Source organism: Aythya fuligula, chromosome 1 (assembly GCF_009819795.1).
Source record: "Aythya fuligula isolate bAytFul2 chromosome 1, bAytFul2.pri, whole genome shotgun sequence".
Classification (NCBI taxonomy): Eukaryota; Metazoa; Chordata; class Aves; order Anseriformes; family Anatidae; genus Aythya; species Aythya fuligula.
In genome coordinates, this window is record NC_045559.1 from 54648334 (window position 1) to 54671517 (window position 23184).

At 59.4% G+C, this 23184-nt stretch overlaps 5 protein-coding genes across 5 annotated transcripts; 2 read left to right on the forward strand and 3 right to left on the reverse strand.

Moving 5' to 3' along the window:
• The first annotated feature begins 200 nt into the window (after positions 1-200).
• ANKRD54 (ankyrin repeat domain 54) lies at positions 201-3890 on the forward strand. Its single transcript, XM_032207839.1, has 8 exons — positions 201-345; positions 439-486; positions 1410-1508; positions 1873-1944; positions 2324-2371; positions 2468-2592; positions 2869-2976; positions 3476-3890. The coding sequence occupies exons 1-8, from the start codon at positions 201-203 to the stop codon at positions 3548-3550; spliced, it is 720 nt and encodes a 239-aa protein (XP_032063730.1). The 3' UTR covers positions 3551-3890.
• A 5701-nt stretch (positions 3891-9591) lies between these two features.
• GALR3 (galanin receptor 3) lies at positions 9592-11450 on the reverse strand. The gene is made up of 2 exons (XM_032208062.1): positions 11101-11450; positions 9592-10477 (listed from the first exon to the last, which is right to left on the reverse strand). Exons 1-2 carry the CDS (start codon positions 11448-11450, stop codon positions 9592-9594), a joined length of 1236 nt encoding a protein of 411 aa, XP_032063953.1.
• A 2306-nt stretch (positions 11451-13756) lies between these two features.
• Positions 13757-14500, forward strand: LOC116487535 (noggin-like; the record flags this gene model as incomplete). The annotated part of the gene is made up of 1 exon (XM_032184536.1): positions 13757-14500. A coding segment is annotated over one exon (744 nt), but the record flags the coding sequence as incomplete, so codon positions are not given.
• A 1337-nt stretch (positions 14501-15837) lies between these two features.
• GCAT (glycine C-acetyltransferase) lies at positions 15838-19150 on the reverse strand. Its single transcript, XM_032207842.1, has 9 exons — positions 18931-19150; positions 18697-18827; positions 18136-18237; positions 17695-17841; positions 17381-17535; positions 17128-17210; positions 16771-16942; positions 16406-16527; positions 15838-16164 (listed from the first exon to the last, which is right to left on the reverse strand). Exons 1-9 carry the CDS (start codon positions 19148-19150, stop codon positions 16013-16015), a joined length of 1284 nt encoding a protein of 427 aa, XP_032063733.1. The 3' UTR covers positions 15838-16012.
• A 907-nt stretch (positions 19151-20057) lies between these two features.
• Positions 20058-20801, reverse strand: LOC116499892 (histone H5). Its single transcript, XM_032204748.1, has one exon. The coding sequence runs from the start codon at positions 20717-20719 to the stop codon at positions 20135-20137; it is 585 nt and encodes a 194-aa protein (XP_032060639.1). The 5' UTR covers positions 20720-20801; the 3' UTR covers positions 20058-20134.
• Between the last annotated feature and the right edge of the window lie 2383 nt (positions 20802-23184).

Below are 23184 nucleotides of genomic sequence, written 5' to 3' on the forward strand. Positions count from 1 at the left end.
ATTGGATGCACCACCTGCCCATCATCCCCTCGCAGCTCCCGCCTCCCCGACTGGCCGCGCCTCCGATTGGCCGAGCCGAGCCGTTGCCATGGCAACGCGCTAGTCCCGCCCCCCGGCGGCCCGCTGCGCTCCGTGAGGGGATGGAGGAGGGCGGCGGCGGCGGCGGCGCCTCAGGGCCAGCAGCGGGGCCAGGCCCGGCGATGGCGGCGGCGGGGGGCGGCCCGCTGGGCTGCCTGCACGTCCTGTGGCAGCGCGACGAGCCCGCCGGCAAGATCCCGGCCCGCCGCCTGCGCAGGGCTGCCCGCCTGCACCGCCGCCTGGGGCCTACGGGCAAGGAGAGCCACGGTGAGTGGGGGAGGCCGGGCTGGGGGGGGGGGGGCCCTCAGCACCCCCCCTCCCCTCCGGGCCTGCAGGGTAACGGCCGGCTTCTCTCCACAGCGCTGAAGAGGCTGCGGGAAGCCGCCAACGGGAACGATTTGGATACAGGTGAGGCACCGGGCACCGGCGTAAGGTGCCTCAAGGTGATGGGTACAGGCTGTGGGTGCTGTCAGGGCTGGAAGGGTGCGGCTTGGCTTCAGTCAGCAGGTCAAAATGGAGACTGAAAGGGTCAGGCTTCGTGAAAACGCTGTTTGTTTCATTTTAGTTCTGTACCGGCATTTGATACATGGATGGCCCTCTTTATGATCATGAGGTGTTCCCACAGCTCGAGGAAAAGCAGGCAGCTCTGCTGGGTGGAAGAGCGAGGGGAACAACCACAAGGAGCTGATGATAAAGCTACTGGGGCTGTTCGTTAGCTCGCTTCCATACATCTCTTAAAAATATATTCATACCGCCACTCTTAGGGCAAAAACCAGGAGCTGCAGGTGAACCCAGGAAGTGACCTGTTCAAAACAGATGTAGAGAGGTAGTTTTTCCTCGCTGGGCGGGGTTACACTGTGAAACTTCCCATCGCGGGTCCGCGCTGATGGGCAGAGTTCACGCAGATGCAAAACATGACTGCAGAAATCCGTGAACAGCCCGTGGAGGGCTGCTGACCACACGCTGCTATTTCTGGCTTGGGAAGCGCCTGAGAGATGACTCAAGGCTCGCATCCTTGGCATCTTTGTATGCTCCATTTGCTGCTGTTCGTTCTCGGAGACTGAATATTTGGCTAGGTGGATCTTGAGCGTTAGCCATTACAGCCGTTGGCTTGGCTTTTAAGGCAGTTTCGGGAGCTGACGAAGGCTGTAGCAGGGGGTGGAGGGCGTGTTGCTGGTTCTGCTGAGCCTGGATGCTTGCTGGAGCTGGCTCACGCCTGGCTGACGGCGTGCAAAGTCCACATTTAGCTGCGGAGGAGTGGGTGGCGTCACCCCTTTCTGATCGGGTGCACCTGCAACTTACCTCCTCCTCCTCCTCCTTGGCGCCGTCAGTGCAGCAACTCCTGGAGGATGGAGCCGACCCCTGCGCGGCGGACGACAAAGGCCGGACAGCCCTGCACTTCGCCTCCTGCAACGGCAACGACCACATCGGTGAGTGGGGAGGGGGTGCTTTGGGGGGGGATGTTCTTCCTTTTGATGCAGCACCTAACAGAAATTGCCGATTCTGCCTGTTTTATGGCACAGCTGCCAGCTGAGTTCCAGCTCTGGGACTTGCAGTCCCCCTAGCTGGGGTGGGAGCAGCGGCAGCTCCCAGCTGTGGGGCTGTGCTGGTTGTAGGATGTCCTTAGCCCCAGTCCTTCCTCTCCGGGAGTGGGGGAGCTGAGAGAAGCACCCCTAACGCAGCTGCAGAGCGGTGGCACGCCGCCTGCTGCCAAATGAGGCTTCTTTCAGCAGCGAGGTGCAGTCAGCGGGGCGGAGGGAAGGGACTGACCTGGCTCTGTGTCACTGCTTCCAGTGCAACTGCTTCTGGACCACGGCGCTGACCCAAACCAGAGGGACGGGCTGGGGAACACTCCCTTACACTTGGGTAAGTGCCACGCAGCTCAGCTCTGCGTGCGGGGAGGTGGGGTGAGCTCTGCATTGCTCTTTTTTTCCTTTGCATCTTCTTTCCTGTGCATCACGGCACGCGTCCCCAGCTTGAAGAACTTCCGAGGGATTCTTTTCAATCCCTTTGTCCCTCATGAGGGCGTCGGGTCGGATTTAGAGAAAATCCATTCCCCTGCCTCTGCTGGCCCCAAGATTTGTCCCAGAGAGGGTACCCAGGCTTGAGCATGCGATGACACTTAACAGTGGGGCTCTTTCTCATGGCAAAGAGCCTCAGGAAAGTGGCGAGCTGCACACCTGAGCAGAAATCTTGCTGTTTGCTGCTACCTCTGAGCTGTGTGTCCTGTGTTTTCCCTCCCCAGCTGCCTGCACGAACCACGTTCCCGTCATCACCACGCTGCTGCGCGGAGGTAACGTTTCCTTTCGAACAGTTACAGCCTGCCCCTGCCCCGCTGGCGTTCCCCGGTCTTTAAGACAGCCCTCGCTTTCTCTCCTTGCTCCTGCAGGGGCCAGAGTCGACGCCTTGGATCGGGCTGGCAGAACCCCGCTGCACCTCGCTAAATCCAAGCTCAACATCCTGCAGGAAGGGCTCTCCCACAGCCTGGAGGCCGTACGCCTCGAAGTGAAACAGGTAAAGGAAACGCTCCCACGTCCCCGGGAGGTGCTGCAGCCGCTGGCAGCCTCCTGCGTGCTATAGCTCACATCTTGAGCAGCTGTTTTAAAGTCTAAAGCCTTTTTCTAGTCTTTTAGCTGCTCTGGGGAGAGTTTGGCTTTTTCCTTCTGTTTCCGGAGACCTTCCTTTTTCCACCCTGCTGCTCTGAATTTTTAAATTTCAACTTCTTCCTGCAAAAACGCCCCAGCCTGACGGGGCTGTCTGATGTTCGCCTCTTCTGCCTGTGCGTTTCAGATCATCCAGATGTTGCGGGAATACCTGGACCGCCTGGGGAGGCATGAGCAGAAGGAACAGCTGGACGACCTCTGCTCCAAGTTACAGATGACCAGCACGAAGGAGCAGGTAGGCAGCGCCGGGTGACTCACCTGCTCGCGCGGTGGCTTCTGCGTTCAAGAGCTGCTACGTGAGCCAGGCAGCTTTAAAGGCAGGCTTGTGGACGTGTTCTTGCTCGCTCTGGGTGACGTGGCCGAGTTACGTGGGGACTTGTGGGACTCCTTCAGCTGGAATTCAGGATGCAGAAAGCATCAGGGTGTCCAGCAGCTCTGCAGAGAAGCTGGGCACCAGATGTGCCGAGGCATTTTAAGGCCAGGAGGCAGCACAAACGCACAGGGTGCCTTCGTTTTGCCTGTTTGGTTGGTTTTATTTTGTTTGCTTCTCGTTTTCTGGTACAAAGGATTGGCCCTCGAGCTTAGAGGCCGTGGCCGTGATGCTCCCTGTTGAGTTCTGAGTAATGCAGCAACGCGCTTCTATCTTCAGGGCTGGTTAGACGAGCTGGAGGTCAAGCATCAGCCTCCTGAGGCTGCTTTCCCCTGCCTGACGTCCAGCTGTGTTCTTCTGGCAGGTGGATGAGGTTACGGACCTCCTCGCCAGCTTCACGTCGCTCAGCCTGCAGATGCAGAAGATGGAGAAGAGGTAACGGGGCTGCTGGCCCAGGAGGAGAAGCCTTAGAGAAGGCGGCGCAGACTTCGCAGGCTGATGAATGAACGTTTTTGCCGGATCCGCGCTCTGGCTGGTGCTCGGACTGTCCCCGTGGCCCCACAGTTGCCTCAAGGGGAGGCAGCGGGATTTGGACAGCAGAGTTGTGCGGCTGAGACTTTAGGGGAAGGAAAAAAAAAAAGAAGAGTCGTTCTTTGGATCAGAGGGGCTGGCGCTGAATAGGATACCCCTCTCGGAGGTATTCTGCCTTGTCCTAAGCGCTTCAGCTCAGCGCAGGCGGTGGCTGATGCCACGAGCAGTCACGAGCCAGCCCAGCTCGCTGCTGGCCACTGTCACAGAGCTGCCTGGAGCAGGCATCTTCTGCCACCACCGCAGCACCAAACAGCACGGGGGGTGGGAAGCGGGCGCCCCAGACAGCAGAAGGCTTTGTGCTGGGAGAATGACATGCACTTTATTCTGCATGGTAGCAGCTGAGCAAACACACCGCCTGCAGAAACGCGCAGCCACGCTTAATCCTGACTGTCCCCAGGGCCTGCAGACAGAGGGCAGAGAATCGGGCCGGTTAGGGATGGGATACAAAGCTTTTAAGCAAGCTAACAGCTTCCTCTGGGCACGGTTTGTAAAGCACTGCTGAAAGTTAATGCTTAAATCAACGAATCACTTGTGAAAGTTACCCAGGTAGGCAGTTCGTGGGTCAGGGTTGCCCCGGCGCAAAGATAAGGATTAGGGGCTGACCCAATGTTCGTGCGGTTTTAGGCAGCCACGCTGTAAAAAATCAAAACAAACCAAGCCGACACAACCCCACTGCAACTGACTTTTGTGTTTCCTGCTACTGGAAAACGTTTTCTCTAACGGCTGGCCTCCTGTCTAGGAAAAGGGCAGCTGGAGCTCCGAGCTGAGATGCCAGAACACGCAGTGCTTGTAGATGGGGTCACGCGTTGGTGCTGGAAGCCACGGTTAGGACAGCGTTGTGGTAGGGCTGGAGCCGTCACTGTGAATAAGGTTACCTGGTTAGGGAACGCTGCATGGGAAGGGTGGGAGACAATCTGACCTTTTTTGTATGTTGAACTTCAATAAAATCCTCTCGGCCTTTATTTTTGGGCTCCTCAGCCAGCTCTCTCTTTTCAGAGCGGCTCATCCCTCTTTACCTCCGTTCCAGGCGCAGCGTCAGGCTCTGCAACTGCCGCTTTTGAACGTGGTGTTGAAATCAGAAGCGGCGACACGAAACTGTTGGACTTCAAACAGCCGTCTGTTTGCAGACCAAGGTACATGGCTGTGCTGCGGAGAGGGCGAAGGGATTAATCAGGTGCTAGGGAGGACGTCGGGCAGGGCAGAGGCTTCACCAAGAGGTCCCTGCGAGAGGAGCGGGTGACCTGCGTGTCCGGCTTCCTCCCACCTCAGCTTGGTGGCCACGTTCACCCGGCCGCCACCGCTTCTGCGCTCAACAGCCTTGTTGCTGAGGAGACCATTAGGTTTACCCGCCGAGCGGGCGGATGAGGTGCTCTTATCACTGCAGTTACCTTGGCTGCTGATGGTGGCTGCAAACCCGACGCCGCTCGGGAGCTTTCCACCCCACGGGGAATTCGCTTAGCGGAGATCCAGCGCTGAGCTTTTAGCCCGAGCACTCAGGACCTCGTTGTCCACAGCTCTTCAGGCCTTCGATTTGCCTGGTGCTGGAGCTTTTCCGTAAGTGCTCCTCGCTCTGTGCTTGGAGTGGAAAGGTGAGGGTGCTGCAGCCACCCAGGAGTGTTTTTGCCTTGCCTCTCGCAGCACTGCCGCCTCCACGGGAGATGAGGCAGCGCTGGCGGGCCCCTGGAGGCTGGCACAATGAGCTGAGGCAGCTGAGAGCAGCCTCGTCGCTGGCTTTGCTGCTGCTTCAGTGGAAACAGATAAAGAAAATGGAATCTGATTTCCAGTGGGGAGAAAAATAGAGAGGAATCACCCCACGCCGTTTGTTGGGTCAGCTGGCCGTGCTCCGCAGCTCTGTCTCAGCAGGGAGTCAGGTGCTGGGAGCTGCTCCCGTGCTCCATCTGCTTTTCCTTCTGCTCCTGGCACGACGTTTTGAGCCTCACCCAGCAGCTTTTCCCCCTGCCCTCGCACCCTGGCCATGGATTTGCCTGCGCAGCCCGGAGGCGTGAGGTTGGTGGCAGCTTCCCACAGAGGTGTCTGCTGCTGTAATGATGAAAACAACAGCACAGGGCTTCACTCTGCTGTTTATTTTGCCATTAAACTTGGTCCATCTCCCTTTTTCCCTTGCATTACGCTGCCGAGCACCGCATTTCAGGCCTTCCTCGAGTGGCGGTGCCCATCCTCTTCCTCAGGGCCGTGGCGCCAGGCTGCCAGCAGGCTCTGGCAGGCAGGACTTGACCCAAAGCCCTGCTCCCCCCTCACCGCTGTACCTCCAAATGCACTTTAATTAATTCCCCTCTTTTACCTTTCCAAATCCATCATGGTAATGATCCTCCGTGCTGCTGAGGAAGCCCCGTGAAGCATCTCCAGCAAACCTCCCGCCCTTTCAGCTGTTTCCTCGGCTCGTTCAGCGAGCAAGGGGGATTTCATCTCCTCCGTCATGGAAAGGTACTGGCTGAAAGATGCTTCTTTCCCCATGCACTGCACCCAGCCAGTGTGGGAGAGTGGCCCCGAGCCCCAGGGCCCAGGGAATGGCTCGGGGGAAGAGCCAGCAGTTTTGATTAGGAGGCTGATGAAGGAGATGCAGCAAATAGCACTCATCTGTTGTTTTCTTTCATTTATTTATTTTTTTTTTTCCCTTCTGAAAGCTCTGAGAGGGGAAGATACCATGTGGTTTGCAGAAGAGCTGAAATAATCAGCTGGCAGCCCGCTAAGCCTGGTCACGGATTAGGAACCAGAAGACAGGCGGCTAAACCCCAAAGCAAATAAGCAGAGTTTCCTATAGCTAACGGGCTCACCGGGGAAAGGCCCACGTACCAGGAGCAGCACAAAACCAGCAGGACATGCTGTCCACGACTGTCACCTCACCCCAAAGCCGTCCCTTGCCTGATTTTATGGCAGAGGCAGCTGCCCAGCCTGCCCTCACCGCCCCACTGAGCTGTGCTCAGCCACTGCCCAGGTGCGGCCAGCCCTGAGAGGGTTAAAGCCAAGCTCATCAGCCCGAGTGATGAGAAGTAGGGAAGAAAATATAAGCAAGTAATCATTAATTAAGGTGAAAAGCTGGAAGCAGAGACCGCCGAACGCTAATCAGTCTGATGGGGAGGCTGCGTGCAGAACAGCAATCAAGCTCCTTCAGCTTTAATTACAGCCAGCTCGGTATCAAGGAGAAGTCACATTTTCTTCTCCCCTAGCTTTGAGCCGTCGGACCAGTTGGAGCATGCGTGCTGTTACTGGGCAGACTGGAATTCCCTCCTGGCTATGGGAGCTCCCCAAGCCAGACACAGCGTCTGCCCTTCCCGCTCACGTGCTCCCCAAAACAGGGGCTCAGCCCCAGAGAGCTGAGGAACGGGAGCTTGGGCTTGCAGAGGCTTGCTGGGCTAAATTAACCTTCTCACACAGGTTTTCTCCCGTCCTCTTTGTCCCGTGTTATTTAGGCTTCACCCCAATACACAACACTCAGCCCTGACCTGGTCTGCTCCCTCTGCAAGCAGGGCCCACGAGGAGCAGGATCAGAGTATCACCACTCCTGACCACTGTTCCCTTCTCCCTCCAGCACTTTGGGCTGCAAAATGGGCTTTTGCATCTGGAAATGATGCAGATTTTTGTACCCGGAGGCTGGTGTGACATGCCAGCAGGCCACCAGCCACTGTGTCATGCACAAAGGGTGGTGGCAGCGAGCTGCAGGACTAGCGAACCCCCATGGAGGTGGGCAAAGCACACCGGAGGTATTTCCAGAGGAGAAGCAGCCACCACGGAGAAAGAGAGGCAGAGGAATCGGGAACAGGGCTGGGAGGTGAGGGAGGCTCGAGGGGCAGAAATCGACATCAAACACTTAAGTGGGAAAAGAAGAATAATCCCCAGCGCAGCAATGGAGTTGACCTCAGCGTGGGGAAGGGGGTGTCCTTGCAGCTGAGCTCTAACAAGCCGCACAACAGCGTCAGCGAGGGTTAGAAATGCCACGTCGCCTGGGAATTTGATGAGTGGGCAGGACAAAGCAATAAGGGAAGATTTACGCAAGCAGAGGCAGGGGATGTGAAGAGAAGAGAAATAAAGGGGGGTGGGAGGGTGTAGCTCTGCTGCAAGATCTGCAGCATCTTGCACGCACCAGACCCCCAGATCCCATTGCTGCCAGGTGTCCTCATCCCCACTCTACAGTGCCCATAGCACTGAAAATGTCAGAGGACAAGGACAGAGCCAAAATTTTTTCACCTATGACCGCAGCCTCCAGCTGCATCTCCAAGATCCCACCAGACACAGGGGCAAGGAAGGACACCAGGGTTTCCACAGCCCGTGCAGGGCTTGGGGCACCACTGACAGGGCTGTGCTGCCTCCAACGATTGCATTTGGCATGCTGGCATTTGGCAGTGGGCTGGCAGTAAATGGCTCCTCTCCCCCAGCTGGGGCTCCCTCGCTGTCTGAATTAGCTGTGAAGTGAGCAGCGCGGTCCCCGCGGATTTCCAGCCTGCAGTCTGCCGCACCACCTGGCCTCTGCGTCTCCTCCTGGAAAACCAGCCTCAGGGGCCTTGCTGGGAGGGCTGGCTCCACGCACATGCTGGCTGTGGGCAGTGAGAAATGAACTGTCAGGAAAAAATTGCTATCCACCCCATTCAGGGCAAACACGTTCACTCCGAAACCTACTGATGCCATGACAGTCAGCTCCAGCACGAAACTCTGGAGTGTCCCACAATGTCACTGCCCTCACTAGACACTTTTTGCCAAGCTTTCTCTTTTTCACAGGCTCTTAGGGCATTATCAGCATAGATCTGCTTCATGGTAGAGGTTACACACTCAGGAGCCACACAGCACCGAGCAAATTCCATCTGCAATTAAGGAAAACGAGGGCTGTTGCAAGCATGCAATATTTACTGTAAATATTGAGCTGGAACAGCGCAGTGGCAGGTTTAACGCTTTGCGGATAAGGCATCTGAGGTCTGGCTGTGGGATTTTGGAGGGGGTTGTTGAGCTCTGCAGCGCTCGAGCTCAGCTTTGTGAGCAGGGACGCTCGGCCCTCCTGTGGGGTGTTGTTCAACTGCTACCACAAACAAAGCCTCCTCTGTGGCTGTTCGGGGCAGGGTGGCCAACAAGGAACAAAGCAGGGCTAAGTCTTGCTCCCAGGAGGACATGGGTCCCACAGCAGTCCCACAGCGATGAGCGTTGTGGAAGATGTCCCAGCCCACCGGCTGGTGTAGGCCTCACGCTCTCCTGGAAGCCCTCTCCATTAGGTTGGAAGGGGCACTGAGGAGAAAAGATTGGACTAAGTGCACATGGGTGCCACCAAAATAGTCATTACATGGAAATAAAGTGTCTTGCCAAGTCAGTAAACCATGCACATGGAGCTAATTCCACTGAATAGCATCACTGCTCAGAGAGCAACACGTCCTTCAGCCCCAGGAGGAAGGGACGAAACTCCTCATGATGAAGAAATACCAAAGAGAAGGCAGCAATCCTTCAGGAATTTGCAAAAGGCAGACAGAAAGTAAGAAAAAGGATGAACCAGGTGGAACAACATGGTAGGAGGAGGAGTTTGGGGGTTGTTTAGGAAAAAACGAGGGACAGACCTCTAGGAGACATCCTCCAGCAAGTACCTTTGGTGGAGCGGAGTCAAGGGAAGAAGCTGGTCTTCTCCTCCTTGAACTTCAGAGAAGCCCCAGGGAGGGCATGCAGATATGTCAGCACCCAAGCCTTTCCACTCTTCACATCACATTAATGCGTCCCTCTGTTTTGCATCTGTATGGTGGATTGTGCCAGTCCTAGACAAGCGGTCCAGTAAGCGGAGGTGAGTTTGAGCAACCAGTTGACCATTGCCACAGGAGCTTTCAGCTTGGCTGTGCCCCATATTATTCTGGAATAATTTTCCACCCACCGGCTGGAAAAGAGGTTTCTTTGCTTTGTTCATTTGTAGTGAACGGTCAGACACTCCTGAGATCTTCTCGGAGGGGTCATGGCTAGGAGATTGCCAGCTGTTACCAAGCTTTCCTCCTCCAGCAGTTCCTTCTGAACAGAGGCCATGGCGTCTTGTAGCTGGTGAGTCCATGCTCTGGCATGGTTGGCACCTTCTGCATCCCTCCTCCTGGTGTTCTCCCGTGGGACCTGGGTCACCTCCGTGTTGCCTCCATAGAAGCCTCCAGTGCTGTTGGCGAAACCTTTGCCCACGTTGACCACGTGGACTTGATTTCCAACTCGCTTCTTCTTCTTCCTGTTCTTGTTCTGGAAGAAGAGGCAGGTGAAGACCTGCTTGAAACGCTTTCGGAAGTGCTTGGAGATGAGGGCATAGACGATGGGGTTGAGGCAGGAATTGGCGTATGAAAGGCAGTGGGAAGCCAGGCGGCAGGCATACGTGGCTCTGTTGAAGGGGAAGTGGCCAAACCAGAAGCAGAGGATGACCAGATGGTGGGGAAGCCAACAGAGGCAGAACAAGATAGCAACAGCCACAATCATCTTGGTGACCTTCCGCTTGGCCTTACGGGACTCTGAGATCCTTTCAATGGGGTCTACAGAGGTCCACAGGAACTTGATGGTCCTGGCGTATGCCAGGCTCACCACAGTCACGGGTAAGAGGTATCCAAAGACAAACGTGAGGATGTCCAGAATCTTTCGGCGCTGGTCCTCCCAGATGGGGACGCAGATGGGCACCCCGTGGTAATGGACAATCTGGTAGTAACTGAGGTAAGGCCCTGCAAAGAGCAGGGACAGCGACCAGATCACTACGATGGCCACTCCTGCGTTTCGGGTGGTACGGAGATCCCGGGACTTCAGCGGGTAGCGGATGGCCAGGTACCTGGTGGGGAGGGGAAGGAGAGACCAGGAATAATGTGGGTGGGATATCTCATTGCCCTCCAGCCCCGTGGAGCTGCCATCTATGCAGCCTTTCCTGTGCAGCCTCCCATTTCTCCTCTTCCCCACCTTTCACGAGGGAGGGTTATGGTGAGCTCACATAGCTAAAGGGATCATCCCAACGTGGAGCTGGGAATCTCCATCACCCTGTGCTAGCTCAGGAGGGGCAGGCAACGTGCCTCTTGAAGCGGGGAAGAGGGCAGGAGCAGGACACAGAGGACTCCGTGTTTCTCCTCTGGTGCACTGTTTCCCTGGGTTTTAGCACTCTTGGTTTTGCATGGTGGACACCAAGCCTCAGTGCATGCCTGTACTCCTCCTGCTCAGGTGAGAAAGGGAAAGGGCTGGGTAACCAGGCTGAGAGCTTGGCTGGGTGCTGGGAGAAGGCACAGGGAGATGTGGAGGAACAGTGAGAAGCTGGATCTGCTGGCCCTGCCTCTAGGGAGACCCTACACGCTCTTCACAGGACATTCAACAAGGTAGGGACTGGTCTTTCCCTTACCCCTTAGCTCAAGAGTGGTGAACACATTGTCCCTGAGCTGAGGGACCGAGATGGGAGGGGACACTTGCCTGTCAATGGAGACCGCAGCCAGGGTGAAGCTGCTGGCGTACATGGTGAGGTAGATGAGAAAATGCACGGCCTTGCAGGCAAAGGCCCCGAAGAGCCACCCGTCCAGGGTGTAAATGGTGGCCTGGAAGGGGACACAGCAGACGATGAAGCACAGGTCGGCCATGGCCAGGTTGAGTATGAAGAGGTTGGTGGTGTTATACTTCACTTGGCCGTTCCGTAGCAGCACGGCCAGCACCAGCCCATTCCCCACGGTGCCCAGGAGGAAGATGAGGGAGAAGATGATGGGCACGATGATCCCTGCTGCTCGCAGCTCCGGGCTGTCGGAGGAGGCATTCCAGCCCCCTGGCATCTCCCCATCCGACAGCAGGGCCCTGTGAGCAGAGACAGAGAGACAGCCTGGATTCACATCCCCATCACAGCATCCCCTCTCCCACCAACTCACCTACATTCCTCCTACAATCCCAAAGCTGCTTTTAAACATTTTGGGATTTCTTGCTTTGGCAAGTCTTCATCCCAGCTGATGTTCAACCAGGCTTGGCCAGGGCCACGAGGACATGGAGAAGGAACACCCCCTGGCAGCAGCACCCTGTTGCCTTTAATGTGCTTTCAAATCAGAGCTCAACAGGTCTCTGAAAAGCACAGGTGGGATGCATTTGATCTGTGGGTGTGGGGTATTGCTGACCCGACAGAAGGTGCAGGCAAAGGAAATTTGGCTGCTGGGCCCTATCTTGTGATGTGGGAGAGGAATGGGGGGGAGACCTCAAAACACAACCAAATAGTCATCGCAAAGGAGTGATTTACCCCGGAGCTCGAGGAGCGAGGTGCTGACATTTGCTGCCAAACTTCCTCCAGCACTGAGTAACACCGTGCTCAGGCGGGGAGCGCAAACACCCGCTCTCCTAACGAGCCTTCGCCTTATTGTTCCATCATTAGAACAAATTGTCCTTGGCTGAGCAGCAACCAAGAAGGAAAGACACCGTTATCTAGCAACTGTTGACATGCAATTAACTCCTTTTGGGTCGCGCGAGCTCTTTCACCCTGTGCTCCCCCATCTCTCTTCTCATGCTGCTTCTCCTTCACATCACCCTCTGTGCTGTGCTGGCAGCTCATCCCTAGCTCTCAGCTCCCCTCTGTCCTACTGGTGACTGCCCAGCTCCTCCATCCCGGCCCTGTGGGACCTTCCTGCACGAGCAGAAGCCTGCGGCGTCCCTCTGGGCCCACACCTCGCACGTAGGCTGCGGGGAGCCGTGGGCACACGCTCACCCCTGCCCGGGGAGCCCCGAGGATGTGAAGCTGGCACTCACCTTTGCGAGGAAGGGCCTTCAGCTTCTCTGCTTGCTCAGGGGAAACCTCCAGAAGAGCCTGGGCAGCGGTGGCGAGGAGGAGGCAGCCCTTCATCCACGTGGGACAAGGACAGTTTGAGCAGTACCGTCACCCCTGCCCGGTGCTCCAGCGCTCCCCGCCAGCCGCCAGCTCTGCTCTCTTCTCCTCCTCACTCCCGCGCTCGTCTCTCTCCTCCTGGAGCTCCTCGCACGCTCTCTCTCTCTCTCTGTCTCCCCCTTTTCCCTCCCTCTGCTCTTGCTGCTGATCCATTGATCTCTCTCTGTATTTATTTTTTTTTCCCCTCTCCCCGTTGTTGGGTTTGGAGTTAACTCCTCTCTGCCCAGCCTTCCTGTGGGTTCAGCAGCTCCCACAAGGAGGGGACAGCGGAGAACAAGGGTGCTGCTCCTTGCTGGGAGGGGCAGGATAGGGTCCTGCAGCCCCGGCACCGCTGTGTGTTCAGGAGGTGCTTCCCAACACCTCCAGAGAACGTGGATGTCCCGCCATGCCTGACCCTTACCTCCTGCTCGGTCTATGGGGCTAAAACCTCTGGAGCACGAGCAATGAGTTGCTATTTCGAGCTGTTGTTAATTGCCAGCAGCATGGCAAAAAGGACTCGTAGCACAGACCAGATCAAATCACACCCAGCATCAGAGCCGGAGACGGAGGGCAAATAGGCTTTTGTTTTCTGACCTCTCACCAGAATTTCTCTCCCAGGGGAGGGAGGACAAGCAGTGCAGGGCCGGCCCCACCAGTCCTCCAGCTCCCTTATCACCCCGCAGGACAGCGTGTGCTCCGGCTGATGTGACAAGAAGCAACCGTGACCCACGCAGCCATCCTGCACCGAATCCATGCCCAGCAGACCTCCAGGAGCACCAGGGCTGAGCATGGTTAGGGGGGGCCCTTTCCGAGCAAGACCCAAAACCCAGCAGCTCCCCTTTGCTGGGAAGGTCCCGGATGCCTCTTCAAGCACAGGCATGGGCAGGGTACAGAGGTGCCGGACCCTTCCCCTCCATGGCAGCCTCTTCTCCCTGGGGCAGCACGGGTGAAAAGAGGCAGAGGCGAGGGTCCCGCTGCCCCTGCCCATGTTCATCCCCACCCGCAGCACCTCAGCCCGGTTGGAGGCCCCCGCTGCCCCCCCCGATGTCTGGAGGGAGCAGGGTGTCCCCGGGCAGGCGGGCGGGCGGCCGGGTATCAGCACCCACAACCAGGGAAAAGGGGAAGGCCACGCTCGGGACGCGGCGATAACCGGGGGGGACGCAGCCACAGCCCGCAGCGCTGCTCGCCATGCAGGGCCCCTGCCGCTGCCTCCTCCTCCTCCTCCTCTTCCTCCTCCTCCTCTGCCTGCTGCCGCTGCCGCCGCCGGCTGCCTCGGGCCTGGCACCACCGCCGCCGCCACCGGAGGACCCTCGAGACCTGCCACCGCCACCCGGCACCGCTGACCCCGCTGCCCGCCTGCTGCGCGGCCGCCCCTCAGCCCCGGTGCGGCCCTACAGCCTCTCACTCTCCCCCGAGGACTACCGCTACGCTCCCAAACCCCGCCATCTACGGCCCGGGCGGCTTCGCCGGCTGCTGGGCTCAGCCTTCGACCCCTTCTGGATGTCGGCTGAGGAGCCAGCGGGTGGCAACGGCACCGCCACCACCGAGGATCTGGAGAACCAGAGCCGGGAGCTGGCGGAGGGCGCCGGGCGGTACCGCTGCAAGCTGTGGCGTGAGGCCGAGGGGCTGGAGCTGCCCACCCTGCTGCCCCCCGTGCCCGGGCTGCCCCCCGAGCTGGCCGCCACCGTGGCGCGGCACTTGCGGCAGTGGCTGGTGGAGCGGGCCGCTTGCCGCCTCGCCTCCTCCTGGGTAGACCTGGGGCCCGTCTTCTGGCCCCGCTGGGTGCGCCACACTGCCTGCCAGCCCGAGCCCTCCGGCTGCTCCTGGCCCCCCGGTATGGCTTGCCGTCCTGCCCAGCTCACCCAGCTCAAGCTGTTGGCCTGGCACTGCTGGGCCCCCCGACCTCCTGGCCCCCCGCACTGCGCCTGGCGGCAGATCCCCTACCCCGTGGTGGTCGCCTGCAAGTGCTCCTGCCGCTGAGGGGCTGGGAAGAGGGAGAAATAAAATGCCAGAAGCCAAGCGGGACGCCCCCCGGGTGTTTATCTAGGGCAAAGGATGCGGGGAGGGTTAGTCCGTGGCATCCCCGTGCACGGGGGACTGAGGGTGGTGGGAGCGGGGCTGGGGTGCAGGGAAGACGTGAGGGGATGTGGGTTGAGCTTGAAGGTGGACACTGTGATGTGGAGAAGGGCTGGAAGAGGGGCAGGTTTGGGACTGAGGTGTGACAGCACGGTGAGGGCTGTTCATGAGGGTGGGTGGAAGTGAGGGAGGCAGGAAGCCAGGGCTGGAAGTGTCCTTGTTTGTAGGGGAATTGAATGGGATGGGGAGCTCCGGTAGCTTAATGTGCAAGGGGAGAGAGAGGTGAACCCACACCTACCCCACATTGCCTACAGGGATGGGGTGGGACCAGCATCTGGGGTGGGCCACCTGGGATGGGTCAGGCTGGGAACTACAGCCTGGAAAGGCAGCACCTCCTGCCTCTGTGTCCTAACGAGCAAAAAGCCCTCTGCTTTCTGGGCTAAGAGCCATAAACAGCTGCGGATCAGACCTCCACCAGGAAGCCTTGAAGAAAATAAAGAGCTGGAGGACTCGCCTGGGAACAAAACGTTCTTGCACCTCCTCGCTGCGGTCGGCAGCGGCTGCGTTATTCAGCCGCGGCGCGCTGTGGCCTGACCCGCCTGCCTCCCCGGCGCTGCAGCTCCCGGCGCCGCGCAGACCGCAGCCTGCTGCACAGCTCGGCCTTGGAGCGGCTGGGAGAGGCAGCGGGGACGGAGGGGAGAGGTTGGGGTGTCCAGAGGCGAGGAGAATGGGGAGGGAACGTGTGCGTGCAAGGACACGGGCGGGAGGCTGCATGACACACGGTTGGAGCAGAGGCAATTCGAACAAAGCCGGCCTGTGATACCCAGGACCCGGCGTGTGCCTGCTCGAGTGCTAAATCACCACCTCGGCAGGGCTCGGAGGAACAAATGCAGAGATGCCAGCCTGCTGTGTGTTCTCTGCCACATGAAAATTGCACTTGATGGAGGGAAATTACAGGTTTCTGTCACCTGCTCGGATGCATGCCCTCTTGCCCATCTCCTGGGCTTGCACCACATGGGGCGAGATGCAGCTCCCGGGGCTGGGGTGGGAGCCCTGTGGGGAGGGTGAAGTTGTAGGGCTGATCTCAGGCACCAAGCAAGCCTGGGAGCGAGGAGCAGCCGGTGCTGAGGCCAGCCTCTGCCCTCTTTTCTTTGCTGGTGGCAGGGGTTGCCAGGGGCTGATGCACAGCCTGGGAAACCGCAGCTCCCGGATGAGAAAGCAAGAGCCAGACATCTACCCACTGCACTGCAGGAAACCTTTAATGACACGGGGACTGCTGCCAGCACACTGCAACAGCCAGAGCCTTCAGGTCCTGCGTCCAGCAGCACGGTGCTCAAGCCTCCCCACCCCGGCACAGGCACTTGTGTTGGTCACGGGCAGGAAAGGCACCGAGGGAAAGACGCCGCTGGTGGCCCCTCAAGGCAGCGCTCCGTGTTTCCGTCCCACCTCGGTGAAGGCCTCCACGCAGCGGTCGATGTCCTCGTCGCTGTGCACAGCCGAAATCTGGACCCGGATGCGGGCTTTCCCCTTGGGGACCACGGGGTAGCTGAAGCCAATGACGTAAATACCTGGGGAGAAAGCACGGAGAGCTGGATTTCAAGGGGTACCTGCTTCCGAGCTCTGATGGACTCATGGAAAATCCCCTCCCCTCTAGGAAGGACCAAGAGGATATTTGCAGCCGGAGGGTGCGAAACGAGCAGATTTCATGCAGGAATCTCTCTGGAGGAGAGATGATGGTGGTGGGGGCACCATCAGGCATCGATTCCATCGAGAAACGTGCCTGCAACCAGAGCTCCCTGCCCCGCTCACCCCTGCTCAGCATGTCCTCAGCCATCACCGCAGCCAGCCGGGCGTCCCCGAGCATAACGGGACAGATGGGATGGTCCTTGCCTGAGATGGTGAAGCCGGCTGCCGTCATCTTGCTTCTGAAGCTGGTGAGGAGAACGAGAGGAGGAGTCAAAGCATGTCACCCCTGTCCTTGGGGACCGCTGCCGTGCTTTCCCCGGGAGCCCTGGGGGTGATTCTGGCTCACATCTCCTCCCCCTGAGGACCTCCAGCAAGGTGTCAGCAGAGGGTGAACGCACACCCAACAAGTCCCTAACGCTCCTAACAAGCCCCTTCCCGTGCTCCCACCCCACCGGGGATGGGAGAGGAGTGGAGACACGGCCCCTCACCGCTGGGTCTTGGCGGCCATGGACTGGGCGATGGCGTTGCTCTCCATGAGCAGGTCCAGGGCCTTGGAGGCGCAGCCCACCACGGCGGGGGGCAGGCTGTTGGAGAAGAGGTAGGGCCGGGAGCGCTGGCGGAGCAGGTCGATGAGGGGTTTGGGGCCCGTCGTGTACCCACCTGCGGAGGCAGGGGAAAGGGGAATGGGTGAGGCACCCCTCGGTGCTGCGGCAGGGTCCCAAACCGAGCCTCGTGCCACCAGCAGGACAAGGAGAGCAGGCGTTTTGTTGGTTTTGGACAGATGAAGGCAACGTCAAAGCGATGCTGTGGAGCACTTTAGAGCACGGGCAAGGGGATGCCTTCACCTGCAGCTCCTCCAAGAGCTTTTCCCAGGGTGGAGTTGATGATGGTGACCTTGTCCATCACTCCCAGGAGCTCATCAGTACCCCTGCAGACAAAGGAACGTCACGTTAGGACCCGTGCCAGCGCCTACCAGGGGATCTGCTCTACACCTGGCACCTTGAGGGAAACGAAGCACCACCGGGCAGGCGGCAAGGCAGTGACACCGAACCCCCAAGACCCAAGGGGGCCTTCCAGGAGAGTGAAACGCCCCCTTACCGGCCGTTGGGCCCCAGGAACCCTGTGGCGTGGCATTCGTCGATGAAGACCAGGGCGTCGTACTTCTGGGCCAGCTGGCAGATCTCCCGCAGGGGCGCGATGTCACCGTCCATGGAGAAGGCACCATCGGTGGCCACCAGCCGCAGGCGGTGTTTCTGTGGGAGGGAAGAGTGGCACCCTGCTGCTTCCCCACAGGATTTATCCACGCCAAACAGCAAAAAAGGATGCCCAAGGCATGGGAAAAAGCCGAATCCTTCAGGGTTGGGTCCTGCCCGGACACGTGGGGGCTTTGGGGTGGGAGCGCAGCCCCGTACCTGCGCGTCCTGCAGCTTGGCCTCCAGGTCCTGCATGTCCATGTGCTTGTAGCGGTACTTGTTCGCCTTGCACAGGCGGATGCCGTCAATGATGGAGGCATGGTTCAGCTCGTCAGACAGCACCGCGTCCTCCGGGGTGAGCAGAGCCTGCCCGTGCCAAACGTACAGGGTCAGCCTCTGCTGCAGGGCACCACCTCGCCCCAATCGGGCAGCCCGTCCCGGTGTGGAGGACAAAGCTGCATTTGACTGCAGCTGCCACGTCTCTCCTGGCGCTGCTAAATTTTCCACTTTCCTGCCCAGCTCCCTTATCCCCTGGTTTTCTGAGGGCTGAGTAAACAGCTCCGCACGGCCCACACCTCCCAGTTCAAGGGCACCAGGTCTGGGCTCTCCACCAGGGAGCCTCTGCAGCCTCTCCCCTCCTCTTTGCCAGGCACGACCAACCTCAAAGATGCCGGCGTTTGCGTCGAAGCAGCTGGCGTAGAGGATGGCGTCCTCCCTCTGGTGGAAGCGCGCGATCTTCTCCTCCAGCTCCTTGTGTATGCTCTGAGCAGACAGAATAAAAAAAGCAAGCATCACCGCTTAGGGCAGCGCGAGTTCTCGCTTGCCCGCTGCTGATGGGTGCAGTCTGCAGGGGGAGAAAATAAATGCGTTTTATCCAGGAGAGGTGTGTAGGGGGGAGAAGCTAATGGGCCCTAAAACCACGGTGATCGGTTTGGATGCCAAAAACCCAGCAGGGAGACTCCAGCCTCCCAGCCACGAGGCAGCAGCCATGGGTTTTCTGTGTTTAACTCTGCTGGGGCTCTGAGGGGGATAAATTGGGGTAGGTTTGACCGAGATGGTTCAAGTTTAGGATTTTTAAGCGAGCCTGGCTGCAACCCTGAGTGCTGGGAGGGGTGGGGAACGGCATTTGCTTTCTGAATGCGGGGGGATATTGATTTTTCTCCTCTCCAGGAGGGGAACGGTTTAAGGGGGGATGTTCCCTGTGCCTGGTACCCCGTTTACCTGCGTGCCGCAGATGAAGCGCACAGAGCTGAGGCCGGCACCGAACTCCTCGAGGGCTCGCACGGCGGCGCGGATCACCTGCGGGTGGCTCGACAGCCCCAGGTAGTTGTTGGCACAGAAATTGAGGATCCCTGCGGGGGCACACCTTGCAGCCACCACCGGTCCAGCGGTGGTGTCACCAGCGGTGACCCCATCAGTGACCCCATCGGGGACCCCATCGGTGACCCCACTCACCGGCGTCTCCCCCTCCAGCCAGGCGGAGGTGGGGGCCCTGCGGGGAGGCGATGACCCTCTCGCTCTTCCAGGTGCCGGCTCCCCGGATCCCCTCCAGCTCCCCCTCCAGCCGCCGCCGGAGCTGCGCCGCCGCCGCCCCCGAAGCCGCCCGGGACCCCCCGGCCCCGACCCCGGCCCCGGCCCCGGCCCCCGCCGCCGCCGCCGCCACCCGGAGCCACATCCCCGAGCCCCGAACCGCTGGGGGCGGTGCGAGCACGGCCAATGGCACCGGGGGGAGGGAAGGGAGGGAGGGGAAGGGAAAAAAGGGAAGGGAAAAAGGGAGGGAAGGGAAAAAGGGAAGGGAAGGGAAGGGAAGGGAAGGGAAGGGAAGGGAAGGGAAGGGAAGGGAAGGGAAGGGAAGGGAAGGGAAGGGAAGGGAAGGGAAGGGAAGGGAAGGGAAGGGAAGGGAAGGGAAAGGAAAAAGGGAAGGGAAAGGAAAAAGGGAAGAGAAGGGAAAAAGAGAAGGGACCCCCTTTCCTTCAAATCATCCCCTGTATGATTTGGGATCACTTGGGCAGATCCTACCCGCGGCTCTCAGACCGTCCCGTGGGCTCCCTGCCAGCCCCACTGGGAGGGACGCTATGGGGCCAGGCCGGCCCTGGTCCCGTGCCAAAGCCCTGGTGACAGCGGGGCCGTGCCCATCCCCACACCCCAAAGGTCCCCGCCACCACCCGTCTGCGCTGTTATCTCCAGCCCTCACCCGCCGGGTGGCGGGCTGATGGGGACGTGGGGCAGGAAGGGAACAGGGAACCCATCGTCCTCCTCCTCCTGGAAGGGCTGCGGCTCTCTTCGCCTCCCTCCCTCCCTCCCTCCCTCCGAGTCCTCAGCCTGCCCACCACAACCCCCCAGACCCACAGGAACCCAAGTCCTGCCCGGCCCCAGCAGACCCCCGGGGCCACCCGCGCTTCCGAGGCGAAATAAAAACCCAGACCAGCAGCTCTTAAAAAGGGGAACTCTTCATGCTGAAGATGTTCCTTTTTTTTTTTTTTTTTTTTTTCTTTCTTTCTTTCGTTAATTGCCTTATTTTAGCTGTTTCCAGACAGAAATAGATCAATTCGTTACACAGAAAAAAAAAAAAAAAAGGCAATAGTAAGAGGTAAAAATAAAGGCAAAAGCTATTTACAGAAACCAACGGGGAGAGTCTGGACAAAGGCCTCCAGACTTCTCACTTCTTTTTGGGCGATTTTCGGGCGCCGGATTTGGCTCTGGGTTTGGACCGCTTTGCCTTCTTCACCTTGGATGTCTTCAGCGACTTGGCCTTAACAGTCTTTGGCTTCTTGGCTTTCTTGGGGCTGGCCCTTGACTTCTTCCTGGCTTTCCTGGCGGCGGCTTTGGGCTTCTTGGCCGGCGACCTGGATTTCCTGGGCCTCGCCGCCTTCTTGGGCGACGTGGACCTTCGGGCAGCCTTCTTCTTCTTCTTCCTCCCGGCCGGGGACTTCTTGGCCTTGTCCCCCTTGGCCAGGCGGTAGGAGCCGGAGGCCCCGACCCCTTTGGTCTGCTTGAGGACGCCGGCGGCGAGCAGGCGCCGGATGGAGAGCTTGATCTGGAGGTCGGCGTGCTGGCCCACCCTGTAGTGGCTCTTCACGTACTTCTGGATGGACTGCCGGGAGGAACCGCCGCGGCTCTTCTCGGCCCGGATGGCCGCCGCGATCATCTCCGAGTAGCTGGGGTGGGACGCCGGCTTCCGAGGCGCCTTCACCCGCTTGGGCTTGGCGGCCGGGGCCGGGGCCGGGATGGGGCTGTCCGTCATGGCCAGCGCTTCTCCCGGTGCTGCTGTGGTGGAAACCGGGACCGGGTCGGCCAGCTGCGATGGGGGCACCGGGGCAGGCAACGAGAAGGAGCCACGGGCAACACGGGATGCTGTGCTGCCACCTCTGCTGTCTCTGCCGCCTCTGCGGGTGCAGCCGGTGCTGCCCCGAATTTAAGGGTGTGGTGCGGACGGCAGGGAGGACTGCCTGTCCCCAGTGTCCCTCCCCCATCGCGTCCCGTCCCGCCCTGCATACTGGGGTGCACTGGGGAGATGGGGAGGGACGTGGTGGGGACAAGGAGGGACACTGTGGGGACAGGGAGGGACACTGGGGTGGACACCAGGGGATGGGGAGGGACACTGGAGCTTTGGGGGGACACTGGATGGGACAAAGGCACTGGGAGGGGTATCGGGGGACAGGGAGGAATGCACAATGGGGATACTGAGGGGGAAAGTGGGGGGGACAAGGAGGGGATGTGGCAAGGACACATAGAGGAGTTTTAGGGGACAAGGAGGGACATGGGGAGGAACAACAGGGGATAAGGAGGGGGGCACTAGATGGACAAGGAGGGACACTTGGGGTCTCTCCCTTCCCTCTGCCCCGAGCCACCATGGTGTCACCCTGGGGTGGGTGATGGCTCCCTGTCACACCACCCGCTGTCCCCAGGGCACACAAAGGGGTTGGGGGGGGGTACTTTTTTCATGCAAAAAGGCTCAAAAATAGGTTTGGCAGCTGTACCCCGTGGTCCAATGTCTCTGTCCCCACTCCTCTGTCCCTTCTGCTCCCCACCAAGGGGCTTTGGGGATATCATCTCATCCCTCATGCAGAGTCACAAACTAAAGGCTGTCCCCTGTTTTTGGGGCCAGACAGCTCTTTGCTGGGGGACAGAGCAGGGACGTGAATTCTCATCAGCCATCACTTCCAAGCTGGGGTTACATTCAGCTGCCCCCGGGAGATTAAATGTGGCCGTGGCCATCACCTTTCCGGAGGATTCAGATGATGTTTTCCTCCTTCCATCTGAAAAACATCTGGCTGCCCGCAGACATATAGTGCTGGGGGACGAAACCCTGCAGCTCGAAACACCTCAGCACATCCAACGCATGCTGAGCACCCTCCTGCAACACCGATGGCATCTGGGCGGATTCGTGCCACCAGCCTGGGACACGCAGGCATCGGGAAAAGAAAAGGGGACCCCGGTAGTGGACTCTGGCCTCTCCGTGACACCCTGACCGGGTGAAGCACCCTGCGTTTTCTGAGCGGGAAATGGAGCGCCGTTGCTGGCTGCCTGCACGTAGGCACTCGGGCGCGGGGAGATAAGGCCCCATCTGGTTTTATTTTGCATCCAAGCTTGAAACCGCCAGCAGCACCCGGGCTCGCCCGCCAAGCGGAGCAAACAAGAGAGGTGGCGGTGGGGGGGGTTGCCAAGAGCATCTCCCAGCCCCGCTCCTTCCCCGCGGAGCCTCCAAAAAAAGAGGCAGCGGTTATCAGGGCGGCGCAGCGCCTGGGCAGGGAGGAGGACAAAAGGCTTCACCTTGCTGGAGCCAGCTGGAAAGGGGCTGTCTTATCGGAGCCCATCACCCGCGCACCTCCTGCAGCTGGCGGGGATGCGGCCTTTCCGCTGTACATGGGGGACCCCAGCCCTTCATCCCGACCGGGTCCCTAATTTTTAGCAAGACAAAAGAAGGGAAGGTCGTAGGGGTGGTCGCAGTTCTTTGGGGGTCCTCCACGGGCAAATTCTGGCCAAGAAAATCCCAAAGGTCCCTGAAGCACCCCTGATGGTGAGAGCATCCCTCGCACCCTGCACTGGTGCACCAGTGTGTCCTTAACGTGCAGGAGCAGCTCTGGGGCTGGAGGTGTAATGGAAATGGTGCAGAGGCCGATGCTGCACGTTTCCGGCATTAAATCGGCTTTGGAGATTGGGAAACATCCCTCTATCACAAACCTCCGGGTTAGGAGCCTGGCAGGGGAATCTTCCAGTAATCCCAACGTCTTCATCCTCCTCCTCCTCCTCCCTCCCCGTGCCTCATCTGACCAGCCCCCCTCGGGATTTCTGCACGTCCAGCCCAGGACTTCTTCTTAAATGGTCAAAGCACACACGTTGTGGACGTGCTGCAGTCCACCGGGTACCAACCCACACCTCGCAGGGCCGGGGCTGTTCTTTAACAGCATCCAGGCACAGCAGGGGGAGCACGCAGCGCTCCCGGTGATCGACACCAGCGAATCCATCTCGGCGAAATTCAATTCAGCCCGCGCTCCCCTTTTCAAAGGGGCTCGAAACACGCAGAAAAGCAGCCCTACAGGCTGCCGAGCCCGCCGACATTTCGGCTGCCTGGCCCTCCCGTGCCCCTGTGGCCGGGCGATAGCGCTGTGGGGCCGCCGTGGGGCCGGTATCGCCCCGCCACACGCTGCGCCGCGGGGTGATGGGGCTGATCGGCAGCGCCCACGCTTTTCGGCGCGATGCCTTTAT